Genomic DNA, 24,100 nt, shown 5'->3' with positions numbered 1-24,100 from the left:
GCAGGAAGAAGTATGTGAGAGAAGGAAGCAGCAAGAGGATCGAGGACAATCCATTTCATAAGAAACTAATGGGCTATTCCTGAGAAAGAGTCGGGAGGGAAGTGAATGTGCGTCACAAGGAACATTTACGCTTGCTGACAACACAGTACATATGGTTGTCAAGGCCAAAGAGACCCATGTGCGAAGGAGCGGGGCGTGAAAGGCTACTAGACTTCAAGAAGGCAAATACCTTTAGGAGGCGGTCCAGGAGCTCGGAGCCACTTTTCACATTGGGATCTGGATCAGCGGCCAACTGGAAGCCAAGGAAATGAGACAAATTTAACACGTCATAAACTTCCTGGACGCAGAAGGCAATGAAAAATGACTGGTGGGGCTTTTGTGCTCATTAGTAAACTCAAGGGTCTTTTATTTTTGGAACCTAAGCCCGAAGAACCTGGGAGTGGGCAGAAGAAGCAGGGTTAGGTGAAACGAAGCCTCAGCAAGGAGCTGAACATCCTCGTCTTTCCGGGACTGTGGATTACTGCTGATGTGCAAATCCTTTCCCTTCCTCCCCAGGCTTCACAATGTATTATCATGTGTCTCCCTATCTTCCTCCCTGCCTCCCCCAAATAGCTAATCCTGGGAGAGCAGGTCAGAGCCGGGCCCCGGTGCCCCCACAGGGATGTCTGAAGGCCGCAGCAGCTACAGCGCAGCAGGCCCCTCGGGTGGCCAAGAAAGGTGTGTAAGAGAGGCTGGGAGGGGGCGCGTGTGGCTCGTTCCATAATTTTCAGTCTTGTCCGACTCTTAGTGACCCCATTTGGGGGGTTTCTTGACCATTTCCTTCTCCAGCCGAGTTTACAGGTAAAAAAACTGAGGCAAACGGGATGAAGTGACTCGCCCAGGGTCACACACTGCTGGAAAGGGTCTGAGGCTGGGTCTGAACTCAGTCTTGCTGACTCCAGCCTTGCCACTTTCTCCACTGCCCCACCAGCTGCCCCCTCACATTATTAGGAGAGGCTTCCTACAGAAGGCGGGCCTTTGCAAGAGCACAAGCTACAAGACTTAATCAAGATAACCAAGTCATCCCGGAAGCCAGCCAGCCAGATCCACGGGAAAGGGAAACCTTTTTTACCTTGCTCAGCCCATCAAAAAGCACATCGAAGTGGGGCAGGACCGAGCCCCGGGCCACCTTGACGATGTTGTACAGGGCTTCACAGGCATAGTAGCGCAGCCGGCTATCAGCATCATTGAAACAGGTCAGCACAGGCTCAATCAACTCCTTCAGGTACAATCCAGAGTCCTGGGGGCAGGGGGCAATGAGGGATCAAACAAAGAGTGAATGAGGGCTCCAATTCCTGGTCACCTGCACTCTGCTCCTCCTAATAGGGGTTCTCAGGAGCTGAATGTAAGGATCAGGTCTAGGGTCTGCCTCCTAGGACGGAGTATGGGCTGCGCACGGCGACTAAGCCTGATGGTCCCAGGGCAGGAGGACACAGGGAGGTGTGCAGGGGACATCTGGAAGACTCCCCAGACCTACCTTGCCCAATGCAATGGAGCAGGCTGCCAGCCCGATGAGGCCCCCTTTCCGGCTATGAGGGTGCTGAGAGAGGGCAAATTCCTGGGACAGAATCTGGATCACGTGTTTAACTTGAACTGCATTATTCTGGGCCACAAACTCTCGAACTAGCCTACGGACAGAAGGGAGAGAGGGCTGGTGGAACAAAAGCTAGCCTGGAAGTAGGAGCCTCTTTCCTGGCCGTGCCTAAAATAGTTCTTCTCACTACCCTTCCTTCCCTAATTCCGCAGAAAGTTCAGGGAAGCCAGTGAAGCCCCCAATTCAACCCTCATGGAGGCAAAGCAGCGGATCCGAAGCCAGCTTGCACTGGTCCAGCAAAAAGTACAAGCAGTCAGGAGGAAGACTGCTATGCTGAAGCTCTACACTTTGGGCTGGTATAGCAAAAGGAGAAGGATGACTTGTTCAGAAAGGGGAATCAGGAGTCTAGGTTCGTTCCCAGTTTTCTGGTCATTTCCCCACCTTGTATAGGTTCCTTTAAAGTAAAATGAAAAAAAAAAAAAAATCTAAGGCTCCTTTGTCTTCTCTCTACAGGCTCTCTCCCTTAAAAAAAAAAAAAAATCAAAATTTTTTTTATGTTTACTTCTGAATTCAGTCCCTTATACACTTCCTTCTCTCAGTGAAAAAGCAAGAAACCAAAGCAAATATGTATAGTCAAGTTAAATAGATTCCTGCATTGGTCATGTCATAAGTGCGCTCACTCTCTGTCTCTCTCTCTCTCTCTGTCTCTCTCTCTCTCTCACACATACACACACACACACACACACACACACACACGCTTCATTCTGCACTGAGTCCATTCACCTCTTCTGGAGAAGAGATATGGTATCTCCGGGTTCTCCTGATCTCAGCTACTCCCATGAACAACAGCTGGTCCCTCAGATGCCTCAGATCTACAATCACAACCAGCTTTTCTCTCTACACTAGGCTATATTACTACATTTCCCCCCCCTCTCCCCCCAGCTCCGGTTCCATATCACCAACACATACCCCCAGGTACTTTCAGCTGCTTGTACTGCTGGCACCTTAACTCAACACATCTCAGAGAGCATCCCCCCTTTTCTCGAAGCTCTCCCCATTTCTGTTGGAGAACTGCCTCCCAGGTTTGTAATCCCCGAGTCCTTCAGCCCCACAGCCAAGCAACCACCAAGTTCCACAGATGTGACCTTCAAACTATATCTCCCATCTGTGCCTTTCTCCTTACATGTGCCACTCAAACCCTGACAACCTGTTGCCACAGCCTCCTCATTCATCTCCCTGTGATGCTGACCTTAAGACATTGCCCTTACCATGTCACTTGCTTAAGAAACTCCAATGGCTCTCTGTAGCCACTAGAAAAAACAAAACAAAACCAAAAACAGAAAAACAAACCAAACCAAAGCCACAGCCTCCTCTGTTTGGCTTTCAAAGTCCTTTACAGTACGGCTTTCTGGGCTTAAATTAAGACTCACTGCCTTTTCCAGACAACCAAGCTTTAGAGGTATTCCCGTGCATGTATTCTCTCTTCTGCCTCTGTGTCTTTTCAGACTTACCCCCTCCCCCATCTCCCTTGCCCTCTCCATCTCTGCTTTCACCCTCTCCTTGCAGTATCTTTGGTATTCTTCATGGTTTAGCTCGAGTGCCACCTCCTGCGTGAAGCCTGTCTGTATCCCTGCCCACCCCAGTCATTAGCGATGATTGCCCACATATATTTCTTTTTCCTTTTTTTCCTGAGGCAATTGGGGGTAAGTGACTTGCCCAGGATCACCCAGCTGTTAGGTGTCTGAGACCAGATTTGAGCGCAGGTCCTCCTGAATCCAGAGCTGGTGCTGTCGCCACTGCGCCACCCAGCTGCCCCCCCAAATATATTTCTTCCGTATATGTGCACACCTCCCCTGAGGGTGGCGCCCATTCAGGCTCTGGTTTGCTCTCCTGCGTGTCTGGAGCACAGGGCAGATTTCACAGATTTGCTGAGTGGAGGGCAGGTGAGAGCATTTCCCCAGATGGAAGGGCTGAGTTCATCAGCTCAGAGATGGGATGGGGAGACAAGCCTTTTTAAACGAGGCACAGTCTGTGAGCAGGATGAGGGAGGGTCTGCTCGGTAACAAAGTTAACAGAGGAGGGACAAAGCCGGCCCCTCAGCCCATGTCCGAGTACTCCACGTGCCCGGATGCAGTCTGCTCATGGAAACGGACGCCCTTCTCTCTAGCTTATTCCACAAGTCAAGCGCAGGGCTAGTTCAGGCCAAACTGGAGAGAGCCCCGGGCCCCAGGGAAGCTCCCCAGTCACAGACGCGTGGGCCCTTTCCCAGGGGCCCATCCTTCTGCAGAGCTCTTGGATTCCAGGAAATCTCTGCAAGTCTCTCCTCGGGGGTGACTATGGAGATGATTTTGGGGAGCCTCATGTTGGGCTGTGGCTGATTTCCATAGCAACCCCGGAAGATTTTCAGTCCAAGCTGAGAATGGGCAGGTCTCTCTAATAAACCTGTCCTTCAGCTGCTTCCCTAACCGGAGGGATCAGTTGGGAAACCTGCAGCTGCTGGGAAGGAGGTGAGCAGGCAGGGCGGATGCTGCCCAGCGCAGCATTGGTGGTTCAGTGGTAGAATTCTCGCCTGCCACGCGGGAGGCCCGGGTTCGATTCCCGGCCAATGCAGCAAGTTTTTCCCCCGACTCACTCGTAGAAAACACAAGGGCTCTTTTGAACCCCTGCACACTTCAGGTCCATGAGTATATACACACACTCCAGGAGGAAAAAATCCTGACCACTCCCCAGCCTTGCTCCCCTCCTTGACTTCCCTTGCTACATACACTCCTTTCACCAGAAGGGAGACCAAATGAGAAAAAGAACAGTGGACAGAGTGACAGATTTATGGTTGACCGTGAAAGGCAGGAAAAGCCCAAAGAGTTCTTGTTTTCCTTTAAGCCGAGGGAAGCGGGCGTCTAACTCCAGTTTTTGGCCCAGCACGCGGGACGTTCCATCGCTTACCCCGCAGCTTCAGCCCCGCTCTTCAGCTGCTGATGCGGCAGCTGGACAAGAACGCTGGGGCCGGCCTCCGCCCACCGGGCTGGAGGCAGAGGCGGAACAGAGCTGCCAGCACAGCTGCTGACAGCTGGAGCATTGGTGGTTCAGTGGTAGAATTCTCGCCTGCCACGCGGGAGGCCCGGGTTCGATTCCCGGCCAATGCAGCAGCTAACTTTTTTTTTTTTTTTTAAGTAAACCTAACAGTTCTGTTATGTTTAGTTCTGAATAAATTTTTTTTTTAAAAGATATTTTCTGGTTTCTCTTTGACAGTCCTTATACAAAAAGATCAATTCCTCGGAAGCTACAGAAACATGAAGTTCTTGATTGGTGGGGATCAGGGGAAAAAAGGATCCCCCTCACCCGGCGCATACTGGGCTCTGAAATATCCTCTGCCTCCCAGGCTCTTCTGGCCCTTCCCGCACACTGCCCCGTAGGGATTGGGTAGGAATGTTTTCATCTACTGAGGAGGCTTTTTCTTCCCCCTGAGCCTTCGCTAAGACTTAGGACTGCTTTTAACACCCCAGTTTGTGCTGCTCCAACTTGCCGTACCCCTACAGCATCTGCCTGGGCATGCATAAGGTACTCAGGCTCCTTCTCCCCACCTCAGCTCCACAGCCCTTTTAAGGCCAACCTCTTGCTTCAGCTGGAGATGCTTTCCCATCCATTCCTCTGGTGGGCTGTGATGGGGCCGAACCTGCCAAACTAGGCCGAACTGACCCACAGTCCTGCGATCCTTTGCACTGTCAGCGGCAGGCCCTCAGTACCCATGGGATTGGCTGCATCTGAAACTCTGGGGAAGGAGCTGGGAGCAAGCCAGCAAACATCAAAGGGGACTAAACCCTTCAGATGCTATCAATATCACAGGGTCTGTGCTTTCATCTCACAGAGTCCAGCCCCCAGCTAATCAGTGCCACATTTTGGCTCTCTTAAAGCCCCTGGGTTCAATGATTCACATTTAAAGAGCTGTTTTAAGAGAACGTGGGCAATAGGGGAACGATTAGATAAAAGAAATGGGATTCTCTTGGTACAGGGCTGCCTGTGGATGCCCTGCTCTGCCATTTATGCCTCAATTTCCTCATCTGTAAAAAGAGGGTTTAGATAAGACGACCTCTGAGTTTTCTTCTGACTCTGCCTCTAGAAACTCAAGACCAAAATATAAGCATTTTGTGCATGCACACACAACACTACTTAAGCCACCCCCAGTAGGGAATACTCAACATAGCAGTAAGAATACTTTCTATTCTCCTAGTCACACCGTTCCAGTAAAGGTGGGTAGTGGGAGACAAAGAAGGGGGAAGAATTCTATTGAAGCAAACGAATGCAGAAATGGTTTCAATTCTCCTGTCAATTCTCCAAAAATAGACCTATTAGATGGTGAGTTAGTATTCCCAATTCATGGATATGGCCCAGATATGATTAATCATGATGACTGGAACTGGCTCTAAGTTCCTAGCTTCATCCTTTGGACCATTTCTTTTTTTAACTTAATGGGCAAGAAATCAAATCTACATGTACTAAATACTATTAGAGGCAGATCTATTTTATATGTAATATAGAGTACTAAAAGCAAATTAGGATAGCATGGGAAAATTTATGTGTCAGATCTTTGGAGAAGGGAGGAATTTATAGCCAAAGAAAAACATTACACATGGATAATTTTGATTACATGTAAACAATTTTGCACAAACAAAACCAGTGTAGCCAAGATTAGAAGGGAAGCAGAGAGTTGAGAAAATTTTTTACAGCAGTGTTTCTGATAAAGGTGTCATTTCTAAAATATATATAGAACTGACTCAAATTTTTAAGAAAACTAGTCATTCCCCCAATTAATAAATGGTCAAAGGATATGAACAGATATATTTTCAGATGAAGAAATTAAAGCCATTTATAGTCATATTAAAAAAAAAAAACTTCTCAAGCACTCCTGATTAGAGAAATGTAAGTTAAAACAATTCTGAGGTACCACTTCATACTAGCAAATTTGGTTAAGACAGGAAAAGATAATGGCAAATGTTGGAGGGGATGTGGGAAAACTGAGGCACTAATGCATTATTGGTCCTGGAGAGCAATTTGGAACTATATCCAAAGGGCTATAAAACTGTGAATACCCTTTGATCTAGCAGTTTCACTCTTGGGTCTGTATCCCAAAGAGATCATAAAAGAGGGAAAAGGATCTGATACATTCAAAAAAATGTAACAACTCTTTGTATTGGCAAAGAACTGGAAAATATGTACTGATGCTGACAGAAATGAGCAGAACCAGGAGAACATTGTTTACTAGAACAGCAAGAATGTGTCATGATCAACTGTCATGGACTTGGCTCTTTCTAACAATGGGGTGATTCAAGACAATTCCAACAGACTTGGGATGGAAAATGCTTTTTGCATCCAGAGAGAGAACTAAGGTGACTTAATGTGAATTGAAGCATACTATTTTTAACTCTTTTTTTTTGGGGGGGGGAGTAGGGGGAGGCAGGGAGAAAGGCCTTTTCTTTCTTATGGGTTTTTTTTTGGGGGGGCGTCTGATTTTTCTTTGACAACATGCTAAATATGGAAACATGTTTAAAATGACTGTGTAAATATAACTTATAATATTAGATTGCTTGCTCTTCTGGGGAAGAGCGAAGTAAGGAAGTGAGAGAGAAAAAAATCTGTAACTCAAATCTTACAAAAATGAATGCTGAAAATTATTTTTATGTGTAATTGGAAAAATAAAATCTGAGAAAAAAAAAGGAGGCTTATCATTGTACCAGATGCTCAGAGAGAGACTAGGGAAATAATAAGTGAAGTCAGAACAAAGTATGAGTGAAGTCAGAGGGGGATGTTTTAAAATTCTCATCACTAGAGCAAAGATACTTTATATTGGAAAGAACTTCTAGTCAATCTAGTATAACTCCCACCTTCAGAATCTCCTTAATAAAATATTCCTGCCACTGGCCTGTGATGACTGGAAAAGAGCAACTTTGTCTCACTTAAAATCAATTTATGCACAAATCAAAAGACATCATGCATACAATCTTACCATTTTTACCTATCTCAAAGTCCTGTGGTGATGGGCAAGTGAGAGGCACTCTCTGTGGTGTGGATATACTGGGAGTCACAACTGCACAAAGTTGAACCCAGAACATAGGGTCAGCTTCTCACTTGAAGCAGCAGTGGGACTCAGTAGCCCCTAGGGACTCAGAGCAGCCTTTTAAGGATAGCACTGCTCACCTCCATGTGTGGGGAAAGGGCTAGAAACGGTCCTTATTCCTTATATGGACAGAGGGACAGGAGTAAGAAAAAGGAGGGAAAGGAGGAAGGAAGGAAATGCTGAAGTTATGGATCCCCATAACTATCAGATTCTCCCTGTAGTGGGTTATCAAATGTTGACGTTTGGCCATCAAATGATGGGGTGTGGGGCATGATAACTTAAAACTATATTGGGATTATGGGCTGGGGTCACAGGTTATATCAAAAGAGTTTACAGACACAAACCTCTAAATCAAGGGGTAAAGATTCATTATGCTGCTAAGAGTGGGCTAAATCCATAAGAGTTTTTAGCAAGGAAAAGGGTTTTAGCAATTAACAAAGGAGAGGACAAGTTCCTTAGCAGTAACAAGGAGGAAGTTTCATTACGGGGAAGACATTGTGAGGTGGGGATTATGCCAGAGCTAACCATAAAAGGGACTTAGCACTCTAAAAGAGTTAACTATAGCAAGGAGAAAGATGCTAGGAGGCAAAGTATGCTACTGATTAGCAGGCTAGATTCCAAGAAAAGTTAGTTAGTGAATAAATCCTTTTATAGGGAAAATATAACCTGGGAATTTGATATCTTAACTTAGCTTTCTGATTGGATATAGTAACATGGGGTTCCCAGAGACCTCCACCTGGAGTAGAGCTGTAATAAAGCCCACTTGAACAAAAGGCCTAACCCAAACCAAAAAGTCCACTTATAATTCTATCAGTACTCCTCCCTGCTTGCCTCAGATTAACTAGGCTTACAGACAGCCCACCTAGCTATGCAAGACCTCCTCAGAAGGAAAGAAGGAGTTGCTTTGTCCAACAGGAATTGGCCAATTGGGTCCCCAGTGGGACCTCACAGGTTGCTATTTGCTGTTATGATTCCTGCTTTTTGTTGTTGAGTCATCTCCAAATCTTCCTCTGTGAGTAAGTGTCTGAGATGGGATTTGAACTCAGAACTTCTTGGCCCTGGCCAGCACTCTGCCTCAAGTCTAGACTAGGGAGAGGATGAATGTGAAATTAACCTGGAGAGGCAGAACAGGGCCAGACCGCCCAGGCCACACATGTCAGACTGGGGTTTTATCCTGGAAGCCCGGAAAGTTTCTGAGCAGGGAAATGCTCCAGCCGAGCCTATGCCTTAGTAATTCTGTCCTGGCAGATGGCTAAAGTGTGAAGTAGAAAAGGGGAGAGAGGGTGTCAAGGAGTGCAAACACAGCAGGGCTTCTTTGGTGTTATGGACACCTTGAATGGGCCGGAGGAGCCTAGAGATGGATGCCTTCTCTGAATAATGCTTTTAAATACATAAAACAAAGCAGGGTTACAAAGGACATCAATCCTACTGAAATCCAATAACCAAACACCCCCCCCCTTTTTTTTTTAAATCCATGGACTCGCATGAAGAAGTTCTGAATCGGGAGATTATTCCAATTGTACAGCTAAAAAGTGGTCATGGTGAGATGGGAGGAGATGGGGGTCAGAGACGCTGAGAAGGCTGAATTGACAAGACTTAGGAACTAACGAAAGCCAGACTCTAGAGAGTGAAGGAAAGGGAAGCTTGGGTGGCTGAGAAGTGAGGACTTGGGAGGGGGTGAGATAATGGCCACAGCCTGATTTTGAGAGGTGCTGATAGGACAAGCAGGTGGAAATGTCCAGCAGGCAAGTGGAGATGTGGAGTCAGAGCTCAGGCTGGGCTGTAGAGATATGGTCAAGACACACACACACACAGACACAAACACACACACACACAGACACAAACACACACACACAGACAGACAGACACAGACACACAGACACACAGACACAAACACACACACACACAGACACACAGACACACACACGGCTAAAGGAGAACAGCAGAAGATAAGATAGAGTGTGTTATGGAAGCAGTGAATATGGAAGCAGAGAAAAAATAAAGAGACAGAAATAGATAGAGAGGAGGACAAAAGCTGTGCTGTGGTTCATGGGGTCACAAAGAGCCAGACCCAACTAAATGACTGAACAACAACATAAGGGAACAAAGGCAGAGGGAGAAAAGGGCTTAAGACAGCGTTTTGGGTAGACTGCTCCTATTGAAGGTGTAAGAAATGGCACAAGTTCCAGGAGGTGACCTGAAGCCAGAGTCACTCTCTTGTCTCTCTCTTTCCAGCAGTACTGCAGAGTTGTTTCCTGTTGCACAATTTTCTTGTAGATTTAGAAGATCTAAATGGCGTGCTTACCCTACCTGTGGTTCCCACAGAGTGGAATGGACAATACATACCTAGGATGACAGCCTCACAATGACCATGAAAAGCTGAACCTAGCATTTATTAGAGCTAACTTATAAAGTCCTATACTTAAGGCAAAAAGATTAATTGCATAAGTAGAAAATAGAAGAGAAATAACTTAATAATTCTTTTTTTTTTTAAATCAGCCTTTTCATCTGACTGTATTAATCTACATGCAATATAATGTGGCTGTCAAAAACTGCCCATTATGCCTCCAGCTATATTAACGAAAGGATATTATCTAGAACAAGGAAATAAGGATTTGCAATTTATTCTATGCTGGCCAAATAACATCTGGAGTGTTTTGTTGGATTCTCGGTGACACATTTTTAAGAATTTTCAAAATTCACAAATAGGGTAGAAGATTAGGATACGTCTTAGGCTTCTTCTGTTTCTATAATTTGATGGCTCAGCTATCTTTCTTATTTTCAATTTAAACACCTCATCTGCAAATTTCACTAAAATTAAATGTAGTCATTCCAACTGTAATAAATTGGAGAATTAGTAGTTCTCAACACGTTCTCAACGTGTTCTCAACAGAGATTCCCTCCCTTTCTTCAGGGGACATTATTTGCCCTTTTAAAGAGTTCTTCCCTTTTCAACTACAGTATGTATTTATATGATAATGAATTTTCTTAAAATATTTCAAACAAAACAACATCACACTAGATTGAATATAAAAGCAGATATGACAATATAATTGTAGTCTATTAACCAAACATTAGAGATTTGCAAAAATATATAAAGCAATGCTACTTTTCTCATTAAATGTTTTTATTTTGAGAAAAAAATATTTTTCATAAAATTTACAAATAAGTTTATTATTCTTTTAAAATAATAAATTTAATTTTTTAAATTTCTAACACAGTAGCCATCAATATATATGTCTTACACAAACAAATCTGGAGTTCAGTAATTTGAATATAAAGGAGTCATGAGAACAAAAAGTTTGGAATCACTGCCCTAAATGATAAAACTATATTGTTAATAACCAATCTATAAATCCTTACTAATTTTCCCACACAGTGCCAATTTTATGCATATTTTTAATGAATTGCCTTGCCAACCAGGAAAAGCAATGAAAAAAGCTATAGGTTTTCAGACCAGTCTTTGTGGCTTTAATAGGAAAATTCATGATCTTTCCTGATAACCAGAGACCCATTTAACCAAGACAAGAATCAAAGAGACACAATCACTCAATTCAATTACCAAAAAAAATAAATAAATAAATAAATAAATAACATAATGCAATAAAAACACTATATTAAGGTTCTGGGGATAGAAGACAAAAATAACTATTCCCTCCCCTCAGAGAGCTTACATTTTATAGGAATAGAAGTGACAGCTTAAATAGACAAAACCCTTTGGAGTTCAACACTCATAACAGTATTGATTAAAAAAAAAAAAAAACTGCAAGAATGGTGCAAGCAGCTGCCTTCTTTGGCAGATTTGGGTCTCAAATTTTGCTCTTCCCGCTCTCTTGGTTGTTCAGGGATTCAGGTATGACTCTTAAAACAACACTTTCCAAAACAAGGTTTGTAGCAGATTTCCAGAGCCAATCATTTCTCTGAGACTTCCCTGGAGAACCTGGGACAACCTTTGCCTGCTTTGCTAGGAGATTCAGATTTGGTTTCCACATGTCATCAAGTTCAAATGAATGAACTAGAAAAGCTAGAAACTGTCCCCTTTTGTAACTCTGCTCCAAAGGTCTAGAAGTTAACCAACTGCACCTTTATTGAACATTCTCTAGATGCAAGGATTTGACAAACTGTGATGACAGCTGGGGGTGAGGAGTCTGAAGCTGGAGACTAAGGAGAGAAAAGACATTTTGGATCTCTGAGCTGATGAGCCCCCAAGGGCAGCCCAATGAGAGCAAGAGGCTGAATCTGAGTCCTGGCTCTGCTATTTGCTGTCTGAATGACTTCAGACATGTAACTGACCATCTCTGAGTGGGATTAGATGGCTTCAGAAGTCACATGTGTTATTATTTTCTATGATCCTACAACAGGTTCTTTCACTTTCACTACAACTCCCGAGTCCTTTCACTACAACCTCTAGAAAAAGACATAAATGGAACTTCTCTGATGGGCCTTTTGTAGGATTTTAAGAGTCAAAGCTTTGGGTCCCAACAAGTCCTATACAGAGTTTTTCAGTTGAGTATGTCCTTAGAACATGCAGGACTGAGAATTTCCTTATGAGTTAAGTTTGTTCCTCATTAACACAAAATGGGCTATTTTCTCCTAGTCACCGGGGATGCAACAAGAGCCAAGTTTGTGACCAACCAGTTCAAAATTGGGATTGTGGGCTAGTGTTTTCTTCCTATGGGTACTTCTTTCCCTAACTGTTCCTTTCCTATGACAAAAATTAAAGTGGAAAAGATTCTAGACTTGGTAGCAGGAGATAGTGTGGTTCTAAGGGAACCTCTGGAAAATCACTTAAAGTGTATGAAACTTAAGTACCTTCATCTGCAAAATGAAAGGTACTATCACTCAAGAGCGGCTGTGACTGTGATTACAAACAAATGTGATTGTAAAATGCAACCCACAAACCTTAAAATGTGCTACATAAACATGTGATTACTCTTGCCAAAGCCATGGGATTTTGTCCCTATTGTACCTGCCCTGTCTCAATATTATGTAAATAGATACTTTATGCCTCCTTCTAGATTGTACAGCTCTTGAAGCAGGGATCAAGTCATCTTCTTTATATGTTCCATAGTGCTACAAAGGATTCTAGACATGGGATATGAATCAATATTTTAATGGACAGAAGCCAAGAAAACCAAGTGAAAACTTTTTTATTTCTTTCAGTACAATGACTAATTAATGATGTGACCAGATCCTGAAAATGACTTTCTCCTATTATCCCATGAAAGGTGGTATTCCCATCAAAGCCAAGATAGACGCACTCAAATCTTAGTCCAAAATACCTTACCCTCTGGAAAGAGGTTTGGAGGATATGGAGGAGAAATCTGAGGGAGAATGAAACAAAGATAACAGAACAGCCTTGAATGCTGGAGATGCTCCACAAATGTTTACTGGGCACTTAGCATACCCAACTTACCACATGGTTTCATGATGTCAGGGTTAAAATAAAAACCCTTCCAGTTTCTAGATTCTAGAACAACAATCCATATTTACATGTGTTATTAAGCATTTTCCTGACAATCCATGAGAAAGCTAGGTATTGCAAGTTCTTATTCCCACGAGAAAAGTGAGACCCAGATGGGCTAAGTAGACTGCCTCCAAGGAAAAGTGAGGGAGCTGGGAGTGGGACCCAAAGCTCTCTAGAGCACAAGCTGAGCACCTGCCTCTGTACTAAGCTACCTCCAATGAATAGAGTTTTGGTTTCTTCTCCTCAATTCCTGTCAAAATGGGGCTAGAAAGTAAGCAGAGCTGCTGCTGGAGGCAAATGGAATTATGGCCCCCTAACAGCCACCCTTGGGTCCCAAGGCTTCACACTGCCTAAGGGCTGCTCCATTCCTCAAAATAGCCCAGATTATGGTAGGCACACAGAACCTAGATTTTATTCAAGTGCCACAGCTGTGGGTTTAGCTTTTAAGCCCTTCTCACCTCTCATAATTAGCCTGAGTGGTGCCTCAGACCTGACAGACACTGGGTTCCACTGCCTCAGCAACTCCAAAGCAATGATCTCGGCAGAGAACCACAAAGGGAAATATGGTACACAAATGCCCCAAACATTCTCAAAATCAGAAGTCACACAGGCATCTGATCCTGTCACTGGAGAACCAGGCTCACTTTCTTCCCTGATCTAAGGACCATCCCCAGCACCACTCTATTCTGAATGCTGACAAACTGTTTCTAAAAGGAGATGAGATCAGAGGACCTCTGCCGTCCCTAGGGCTCTCAGTTTGGAAGACCATCCTGTCTGGAGAATAAATAAAACCAAAGTAAACCGAAAGGTAAATACGTCCACAAGCAATCCACAATCACTTTTAGACTCAAAGTTACTGGAAATGAGTAACTGCTGTGACTCTGACTCATTTGTGGCTTTTAAGTCACATGAGAGTTATGTGGAGCATACCAGAGCATTTAAAGGCTTTGAAAAAGTAACTACTGAAGCAGCTGCTAGACAACGTCGAAAATGGGCAGAGAAAGACTCCTTAGAACACAGGTAGAAATAACATATCGCGTTGAATGGTTCTACTCTGGGCTTCCAACAATGAATTATCATATGATAACCTTAATGTAGATTTGAAGGCTCGATAAAAACAACCCAGAGCCAAAGGGACTGGAGAGCAGCTGCTTAGAACAAGCGCAGCTCAGCTGTCCTGTTCTCTACGGGCAGTAAGGGCAGAAACCAGCCACTGATGACGAATGAGGAAGCCCACGGATGAGCGAGTCTTTCCGAAGCTCCCTACCCAAATCACCATTCCACTAGGACTCTTGTGTGTGACAATTCTCCTCCCTCCCCCAAACAAATATGTGGTGACACTCAGATCTCTATCATCGAACACCATGCCTTTTCCAGGAGACAGGAGCACGACTTCAGACAATGTTCACTCTGAGTATACAGAGACCTCAGCACACAGAGGTCTGATCATCCCACTGAGAGCAACAAAAAGTAGTTTTCAGAACTGATTTCTTACTCTCTTAACCTGAGAGTTCAAAAGGAAGAGTTGAAAGTCGGGTTCAAATTTTGGCTCTGACATTTATTTTTAACCTCCGTGAACCTCTTTTCCTTGTATGTAAAAGAAAAGAAACGGTTCTGAACACTTTCTTTAATGAACTTTTGTTAAGGGTTATCTCCTGATCTCTCTCTGGCCACTGGATCTAGAAGGCTCTGGAAGGGAAACTGAGGCAGATGACCTTGCCCAGCCCTCCCTGACTTAAATCCAATTTACCTGCATATCATGATATCACCTCCCTGATGTCATGGCCGCTTCCAGAATGATGGACAAGCAACAATTAAGCGCCTACCACCGGGTGCTAAGTGCTGGAGAGCGCTAGCTAAGCCGGAGTTATTCATTCACTTGTCTAGTTCTTGGGTAATACAAGTAGAAGTTCGTTGTAATTTTTTTCATTTGCAGGGGAGCTGCTGCCTAAATGCAGCATTTTGGGACAGTGCTTCCCAGAGCACCCTAAGTTTGGGGGGGAGAAACAGGGACAGGAAAAGAGACAACTACCTTTTAGAGCAAACCCATAAAATGGAAAGTCCCCAATGGCAAAAGAATGGCAGCTCATAAAGCCAAAGAAAGAGACAGGAAAAACCAGCTGGAAAGAATACAAGGCTTGGAATCCTTGAGGCCCCAGGACAAATGATCCACCTCTACAAGTCTCAGTTTTCTGATCTGTCAAATAAAGAAAAACCCTGCACAACGTGTAATATGCACTAATTAAAGGCCCTGACGAGCCTCTGCGGTTCCCTATGAAGCTCAGAACTATTAAATTGTTCAAGGGCCGTGGACACCGGGACTTGGGCAGGTTCCGTCTGCTCCACGGCCTCTGTTCAGTGTCAGTCCAGTGACTTTCTGAGACTACTCCAAGACCTGCTTACTCCCAGCTCCACTCCTCCAACAAGGTGCCAATGAGCCTCCTTTCCCTCAGCTCTGCTCCACTCCACCAACAGTGCACCTCCTTTCTCTCAGAGCCACTCGACTCCACCAACAATGCACCTGCTTTCCCCAGCTCCTCCAACCATGCACCAACGCACCTTCTTTCCCTCAGTTTCACTCCACTCCTCCAACAGTGCACCTCCTTTCCCTCAGCTCCATTCCACCAATCATGCACCTGCTTTCCTCCAGCTCCACTCTACCCCACCAACAATGCACCTCCTTTCTTCCAGTTCCATTCCACCAACAATGCACCTGCTTTCCCTCAGCTCCCCTTCCTCCAACAACGTATTGGTGTACCTCCTTTTCTCCAGCTCAATTGCACCAACAATGCCATCTCCTTTCTTCCAGCTCAAGTTCTCCCAGTTCCAGTCTACCCACAATGCGCCTGTTTCCCCAGTCCCACTCCTCCAACAATGCACCTGTGCACATTTCCCCCTCCAGTTTCATTCCACCAACAATGCCCCTGCTCTCTCCAGCGCCACTCCTCCAACAACGCCTCGCGACCTCGGAGGAGTGGGACCGGGAGCTGCCCCCCTCTCCTTACCCCCCCTCGTTTCTCCCCCCCCGCCGTTTTCCCCCCCCCCCGGGAACCCTGGCTTCCGGACGCCTCTTACTTCTCGATTTCCAGCGCCGCCACCTTTCTCTTCTCGTACAGCTTGTCGTTGAGGGCGCGCACGATGTTGGGCGTGAGGGGCGCGAAGTCCTTCTCCGCGTTCATGGCTGCGGCGAGGACGAGCGAGAGGACGGGGACAAGGAGCGGGGCCCCGGGGGCCCGGCGGGGACGTCTGCGGCTCTGGCTCCGCGCTCGCCCGCCCCACGCTGCCGCTGCCTCATGGGCGCCGCCGCCGCCTCCTTCGCCCCGGCGCTCTCGCAGCTCCGGGGCCCGCCTCCCGCGCGTGCGCACTCCGCGGCTCGCGCGCCCGGGGACCGTCCGGCTACAGGGGTTCTCGCTCCGGTGCTGCCTGAAGCTCCGGCTCGGACAGCGGTTCACGGGGCGGAAGCCATGTTACTCGAGTCACATGATCCGCTCGAGGCCGCTTCCGCTTTCCGCAGCTCGAAGCCCCGCCTCCTTACCGCTTTCAGATCCGCCCCTGTCGAGCCAGGCCACGCCCCTGCCGAGCCAGGCCACGCCCCTGCCGAGCCAGGCCACGCCCCTGACGCCAGACGCACCGCCTCTGACCCGGACGGCCCTTCAATTTTCCTTCCAGCACGTGGCTGAGTCTCGGTGGCGTGAGACTGAGATGGAGAAGAGGTTTCTGGGGGATTTGGAGATTTAGACAGGGATGGACCCCGCAGTCGTTATGGTTTTGACACAACAACAAGCATCTCCTTAGCGCTTTGAGATTTGCAAAGCACATGAACTCACCGGCCCTTCATAAAGAGGCTGGGAAGCAGGTGCTATCATCCCCATTTCACAGATGAGGAAACTGAGGCAGAGGTTAACCAAAGAGCCCAAGGTCACGCATCTACGAACTCTCTTAGGCTGGCTTTGGACGTGGATCTCCCTGACTTCAGGCCCACTCGGGGCAACTTTTATTTTACTTTACTTAAAATTTCAAATCACAATTATTCATTTACTCTCCTACCCATTCCACACTGCCACCAAAAGACAATAAAGCTCTCCTGACAAATCTGCACAATCTGGCCCGAGGAATTCTCACACAGCTGGTGTTACTCCTTCTGTCTCACGAATCTCCCATTCTCCTTCTTGGTGTTTGTGTCAGCTGGAGGTAGCAGGTTTTATCACAAGTCCTCGGCATTGCGGTGGGATATTATATTGATTAGAGTCCTTAAATCTTTGAAAGTGATTTCATCTTTGCAATGCTGTGGTTATTGCAGAAATGGTTCTCCTGGACCCCCTTACTTCGCTCTTCCCAGTTTTCTCTGAAACGGACCTTTGTACCTTTTCTTACAACATAATAGCATTCCATCCATAATTTGGCCATTCCTTAATTGATTATAGTTCTTTGCCAGTTTTTTAAAGTTATTATAAATATTTTTGTATATATTTTATACATAAAGGCAGCTGGAAAAGCACTGGGCCTAGAGTCAAGAAGACTCCAAACTCTGCCTCAAATGCATGGTTGTTTGACTTTGGGCAAGTCATTTAATCGCTGCTTCCTGCCCTATAAAAAAGGGGATAGTAATAACATCTACCTCCCAAGGTTGTTATGAATAACAAATGAGATAACATAGGAAAATGATTTTTAAACCTTAAAGTGCTATGTTACTATAATAAGAAAAGAGAAGCCCAGAAATGCCCACTGGTGAGATCTTCGAGAAGCTCCTATTTGCCTATAACATTGTGCTGATTGAACTGACCCTGGAATGTTTAATGGCCTCCTAAATGAGTTCTATAGTCACTGAAAAGACTATCCACACAGAAAAAACAAACTGGATGAGAAATGCCTATTGTACAAACTATGATACGCAGTTGGATTGATAAACCCATAAAATTCATCCATATATGGGTGTCTCTGTATGTGTGTGTGTAGGTATATGGTGAAATAAAATCTTGGACAGACCCTGCAAATATGTAGTAAATTATAATCAGAATTGAAAAAAGGAGGGAAGTGGCCTGTCCTGGCATCAGGGAGCAGGTGAAAGGAAGAAATTTATTATGGTCACTAAATATATTTGGGGGAGCAGGCATCTTTTTGTCCTTGATAGCATGGTCTTAGTTTGGCCCTTAGGGTTAATTTGTCATTTCCTAGCCTTCAATTTAGGAGACCAGAGAATTTTTTCCCCTACTGGCAATATTCATTATATTCTTCCTGAAAACAATTTATCCTCCCAACAAACTAAAAGTAATTTTTTTATTATCATTTATCAGAAAGGATAGCATAAGTGGAAACCCAAAGAAGACACAATCACTCTATAGAAGTGCTTTCCCTGAAAGGCAGCAATTGAATGTGACCATTCAACTGGAGAAGAGAACAGATTCAGGCCCTCCGTGCATTGTGGACATGTGCTGGAAAGAGAAGTAGGTGTCCCTCTTAATGGGAGTTGGGGGTGCTTGATGGGCACATCTGAGCAGGAACATTGAGGGAGACAAAGAGAAATGGAGAATGCCTTTAGGGCATTCCCAGGCTCTGTGGCCCATAAGGAGGGCAGATATGAGGATTACATTAGTAACTATGATGCTGTATCAATAACTTTTCCTCATCTTAAATGAGGTCATTTTTAAAGAAAATATTTTTATGAATGTATTTCATTATCTTAAAACTATTTATATAACTGTATTCCATTATTTTAAACCATATTTATATGACTGTAATGGATAATTATTTATTTTTATCTGTATGGTATAATAGATAATTATTTTAAACTGCATAACTGTAATTACATTGTATTTATATAACCATAATTGATAACTGTATTTCATTATTAAATCATTGTTTTTGGGTTGAATGGTTGCCTATCCTCGGTAATTAGCATGTTTCCAGCACAAACTGTCTAGCTTTTTTGACTCAGTGCACTTAGCCCCATAAGGGCACAGATCTTTCAAGCAGCAAGTAGCTTCTTATCTAGTCCAAAGGTCTTTGTGAACTTCCTGGCTCTGTAGGTGTTACCTTTCTCTGCTGGCCCAGGAGAAGATGCTTAGTCAGGATGAGAAGGAAGTTGAAAGGGTGGATCTGAGGCAGAGGTGAGGCAAGGAGTGGAGGCAGGGGAGAAAGAAGAAGAGACTGGAGCTGAAGGCTCTCTATGTTGCCACTTAGAAAATGATCATTACTCAAAGACTGGTTTATACTAGAGTTTCTGTGGTTATATAGCTTTTAAACAAACTAACTTAATGAATGTGCCTAATGAAGGCTAACAACTTGGAAGGAACAGTGTTCCCTTGCAAAAAAATATATTGCTTAATGATTTCCTTTCCCCCCCCCAAAGCCAAATAGTCCTGCAAGATTATTTCCAACTTTCTCATCTTTATAGCTTTAGTATCGTCACTATGGGAAACTTAGAAACATTATAAGAAAAAAACTCACCCTAACATCATTGGGGATAACTCTGAGCTTTCTGGGCTGCAGAGACTTGACTCTTCCCTTTGTGTGTTTATTTCATTTCAGTTTGACTACAATCCAATATTTCATCTTTTCACTTCTGCTTCTTCCTCTGGGTTCTTCTGAAAGTTTAACTAAATACTTTTGGAGGAAAAATGGAGTTCCATTGCTGCAGTAAAGAAATGTTTCTGATACTTCTTTGAAATTAGGACTGCACTTTTGCTTGCTTGTCCCTGAAAATCACATTCTAGATTAGATTAAGAACAAATTCTTTATTAAAGATAACAATCAAATGCCCTAACTCAAAAAGAGGCTGGCTAGTTCTTGGGTTAGGTCCTTCAGGGATACTGAGGTTTCACAGTGCACAGACTGCTGGGGCTGGAGGCAGGAAGATGTTCATTCAAATTCAGCCTCAGACACTTCCTAGCTAGCTGTGTAAACCTGGGTAAGTCATGTAATCTATTTACTTCAATTTCCTTATCTATAAAATGGAAATAATAAGGATAGCATCTACTTCCTGGGGTTGTTGTGAAGTTCAAATGGGATAACCATAAAATGCTTAGTACAGTGCCTACCTTTCTATAAGTTTCTATAAGAAAAGGAGTTTTTGCCCTTTCTTCTTAGGTGTTTACTATTCCCATTTTGTTAGGTGAAGTAAGTCACCTATCATTTACGAAGCATCCACTAGGTGCTTAATGCTAGAAATACAGGCAAAGAAAGGCAAAAGACATTCCCTTTAGTTCACTGTAACACATGAAACTCGAAATCATTTAATTTCATTTCAAAAGTCATTTATTAAATGCCTACAATGTGCAAACCACATTGTTAAGCAGTGGAGATGGAAAAATAGCCCAGAAAAGCATCTATTCTCTCACTAGTTATAAAATGCAAAATATCTCAATATAGCATAAAAGAATTTCAGGAATGGTTTTACATAAGAGATGATGTCTGAGTGGAATCTAAAGCTCCAATAAAGTTTTTGATTCCAAGAGGCAGAGGTAAAGTTTAAAGCATTCCAGATTTGTGTGTGCACACATGTGCATGCATGAAACATATCTTATTGATACCCCTCTTACTGTACCATTTCATTTAATGCTTTAAACTTGAACTATTTCTTATGACTGAATAATAAAGGAATATGCATCAGTGGTAGCCTATAAGCTATGGCTTTGGATGGATGTGAATACTCTGTCTTAAACTCTGGTAGTCTTGTCTGAGGGCCCCATCATGTTATTTGGGGGAGCTGCCCTTGTTTGAGAACAGCCAATGAATTTAAAGGAAAGGAATATGTTAGGTACTGAACTCTACATAAGAGGGAGAATGATATGTTAGCTACGAAGATCTGGATACAATGATACACACACAGATGGAGGATACAGTGAGATACATAGAGACAACTATATATATTTGACTGTATCCTGTTTATCTAGTTTTGTATATACACACACATAATGTATACACACATATGTGTATAAATATATATATATATATTTTTTCATTGTTCAGTTGTTTTTTTCTGTTCTCTCCAACTCTTTGTGGCCCCATTTGGGGTTTTCTTGGCAAAAAGACTGGAGTATATTCCCATTTCCTTCTCTAACTCATTTTACAGATGAGGAAACTGAGGCAGACAGGGTGAAGTGATCTGCTCAGGGTTCCACAGTCAGGAAGCATCTGAGAATAGATCTGAATTAGATTTTAATCTTCCTGTCTCCACCTATATAGAAATAAACAAATATATATGTATACACACATATATGCATATATATACATATATATGTATAAAGTTTGCTTAAAATAGATTTCAGCCAATCATAAGAGCAGAGGGAGGATCTCAAAGTGGCAATGGACCTCCTCTTGGCTCACTGCGTTAAAGTCATAAGAAAAAGTAAACCCAGGACTGAAGATAACTCTTGATGCAATGTCTCCCATAGCATACGATCGATTCCAAAGTTCTTGAGAGAGACCCTGAGAGACCTGAGAGACCCTTATATCACTTCTTCAGACCTCCACACAAACACGCCTTATGTGAGTTCTACATGAAATAGTCTTTGAGGCATTCGAACAACGTGACCAGCCTGCTGGACTCATGCTCTCTGCAGTTTTGTTCCAGGAAGGATCTCGGTGTCCAGTACCTTATCTTGTCAGGTGATCTTCAGATTCTTCCTAAGACAATTCAAACGAAGTGGTTCAGTTTCCTGGTATGGCGCTGGAACACAGGTTCCTCAGGATACAGCAATGAGGTCAGCACAATGGCTCTGTAGACCCGCAGTCTGGTAATCAGCCTAATACTTCTTTTCTTCCACACTTCTCTTTAGAGTCTCCAAACACTGAGCTAGCTCTGGCAATATGTGTGTCAGCCTCATTATCGATGGAGACAGCCCTGGAAATTATACTGCCAAGGTAAGTGAATTTATCCACAGCATTCAAAATTTCTCCATTTGCTAAAATTTATGTTTCCATGCACAATTAGTTGGCTGGCAGAGAATCTGTTTTCTTGAAGTTAATTGTTAGGACAAACAAGTGGAGGGGATTGATCCATATTTTGTTGCATCTCAGCCTCAGAGGCTGCATTGAACACACAATCAACTAGGAACAAAAAGTCATTCACCAACTCTCTCTCCACTTTAGTGTTGGCTTATAGCCTTTTCAAGTTAAATAATTAATTTACATCAGTGCAGTAGCTGACCTTGATGCTGTTTTTGAAACCATCTGGCAATACTACTGAAAATATCAGGCTAAAAAAACATGGGAGCAAGCACTGCTCCACACCATTGGTGACTGGGAAAGATGAGAGCATCATCCATTATCTAGAACCCTTGCAAACATAACAAGATGGGTGAAATTCTCTGGGTAACCGAATTTTGCCGAATTATTCACAAGCACTCATGACCGACAGTATCAAAAGCCTTGGTCAGATCAGTGAACGTTGCATACGTTTTGTTCCTGGCATTTTTCCTGGGGCTGTCAGGCAGCAACACCAGTGTCTCTTTCAGAAGCCACACTGACTCTTGGGTAGATGACTATCTTTCAGGTGAAGGAGGTCCCTAGCAAGAATCTTGCTGGCAATGACTAAAAGGAGATCTCCCAGCGATCATCACAGGACAATCTATTTCCTTTTTCTTTACAGAAATAGCAAACGGAGTGTCCTTGAACTCCTGGGAAGAATAACCACTTCTTGTCATATAACACGGAAGATTTCAATCAGCTTTTGTATGAGCAGTGAATCTCTACCCCGTAAATCTCAGCTAGAATAGAATCAGCATCAGGTGCTTTGTCATACAAGGGGAACTTCTTAAAAGACACTGAAAACCTCTTCATTTGGAAGTTTGACTAGAGAAGGACTGACTTAAACCTGAGATATATGGTCAATGGTTTCAGCATTGGTTGATGAAAGATTATTGAAAATGCTGTGGAAATACTCAGCCCATCTCTCCAGGATCATGTCCTTATCTCACTAATGTGGCTCCATTAGTGCTGCATAGTTGAGATACACCATAAATCTTTAGCTCATAAATATAGGGTTAAGGAATTTTGGATTACTACTATCAACATAAAAATTTAATTTCATTTGCCTTCTTACTGGGGCAAGAATCCTGCATCTCCTTAAGCTTCACTTGCACTTTACTTTTGATGGAGTTAAATGCTGCCTTTTTAGAGATAGATAAACTAGCTTACTGGGAAATTCTTTCCTGTCAGTTTTTAATTCATCAGCTTCTGAATTTCCCCTTCATGCTATTTGCAAATGTTCTGGCACAGATGAGGAAATGCAGGGCTGTACACCAAATCTCTTAAAACTGCCCGTTCCTTTTCTGTTCCACTGTTGCCAACCCTATGTTGGCTCAGCCTTCCCTTCCTATTAATAACTGTTCCTGCTCAGAGAAGTACTCTAATGTATTGATTTTAAGTCTAATCATCTTGCCTTGGAGCTGCTGCTTTTGTGGAATTCGAATATTTAGTTGAAGAGGTTAAATCTATATATAATCTGTTTCATCTCCCTCCTGAGTATCATCTTTATCACTCAAATAGGACATGAAAGTCCTATTTGTCTCTTCTCCTTACAATAAGATAGTCTATCAAATGCTAATGTTTGCTGTGAGGATGTACCCATAAAGTTTTATTGCATTTGGGTAAATGGAAGACAGTGTTGGTAAAAAGATAATGAGATGACCTGCTGCCATTTCCAACTTCAGTCCTCCCAAGGACTCTACCATGTCTGATAGTCTGTGTCTACTGTGGCATTAAAATCACACAGGATTATAAGCTTGCTCTCTTTCAGTACACTGATGATGGGAGTCTCTAGGAAATCATAAACAATTTTCTTTTAAAAATTTACCAGAATTTATCATATTGATGATGATGGTATGATGCTTTCCTACAAGTGGCAATCACATTGTAATGAATTTGTCATTCACTCCTTTTGAGAGTAATACAAATTTTTTGGCTAGATTAGTATTAATGGCAAAACATCACTGTAACCACTCCAGAA

The 24,100-nt window shown here is 43.6% G+C and overlaps 1 protein-coding gene, 1 long non-coding RNA gene and 2 other non-coding genes across 5 annotated transcripts in view; 3 read left to right on the top strand and 1 right to left on the bottom strand.

Annotated features, from left to right (window-relative positions):
• The window catches only part of VAC14 (VAC14 component of PIKFYVE complex), a 99,084-nt gene extending 82,456 nt beyond the window's left edge, over positions 1-16,628 (bottom strand). Inside the window, exons 1-4 of one of the 2 annotated variants that reach the window (XM_051974610.1) lie at positions 16,228-16,628; positions 1,517-1,667; positions 1,112-1,279; positions 230-292 (exon numbers count right to left, since the gene is read on the bottom strand). In XM_051974610.1, coding sequence (XP_051830570.1) covers positions 230-292; positions 1,112-1,279; positions 1,517-1,667; positions 16,228-16,331 — 486 coding nt within the window. In that variant the 5' untranslated portion in view covers positions 16,332-16,628. The remainder of the gene's footprint in view (positions 1-229; positions 293-1,111; positions 1,280-1,516; positions 1,668-16,227) is intronic. The other variant, XM_051974609.1, reaches the window with a different exon arrangement.
• On the top strand, positions 4,113-4,183 carry TRNAG-GCC (transfer RNA glycine (anticodon GCC)). The gene has a single exon. It is a non-coding gene; the product is annotated as a tRNA-Gly (tRNA).
• TRNAG-GCC (transfer RNA glycine (anticodon GCC)) lies at positions 4,646-4,716 on the top strand. The gene has a single exon. It is a non-coding gene; the product is annotated as a tRNA-Gly (tRNA).
• A 5,046-nt stretch (positions 16,629-21,674) lies between the features above and the next one.
• Positions 21,675-23,874, top strand: LOC127552357 (uncharacterized). Its single transcript, XR_007951339.1, has 2 exons — positions 21,675-22,014; positions 22,742-23,874. It is a non-coding gene; the product is annotated as an uncharacterized LOC127552357 (long non-coding RNA).
• Positions 23,875-24,100: the final 226 nt, after the last annotated feature.

This window comes from Antechinus flavipes, chromosome 2 (genome assembly GCF_016432865.1).
Source record: "Antechinus flavipes isolate AdamAnt ecotype Samford, QLD, Australia chromosome 2, AdamAnt_v2, whole genome shotgun sequence".
Taxonomy (NCBI): domain Eukaryota; kingdom Metazoa; phylum Chordata; class Mammalia; order Dasyuromorphia; family Dasyuridae; genus Antechinus; species Antechinus flavipes.
The sequence above is the reverse complement of the archived record's forward strand: the minus strand, read 5'-3'. Positions and strand labels throughout refer to the sequence as shown.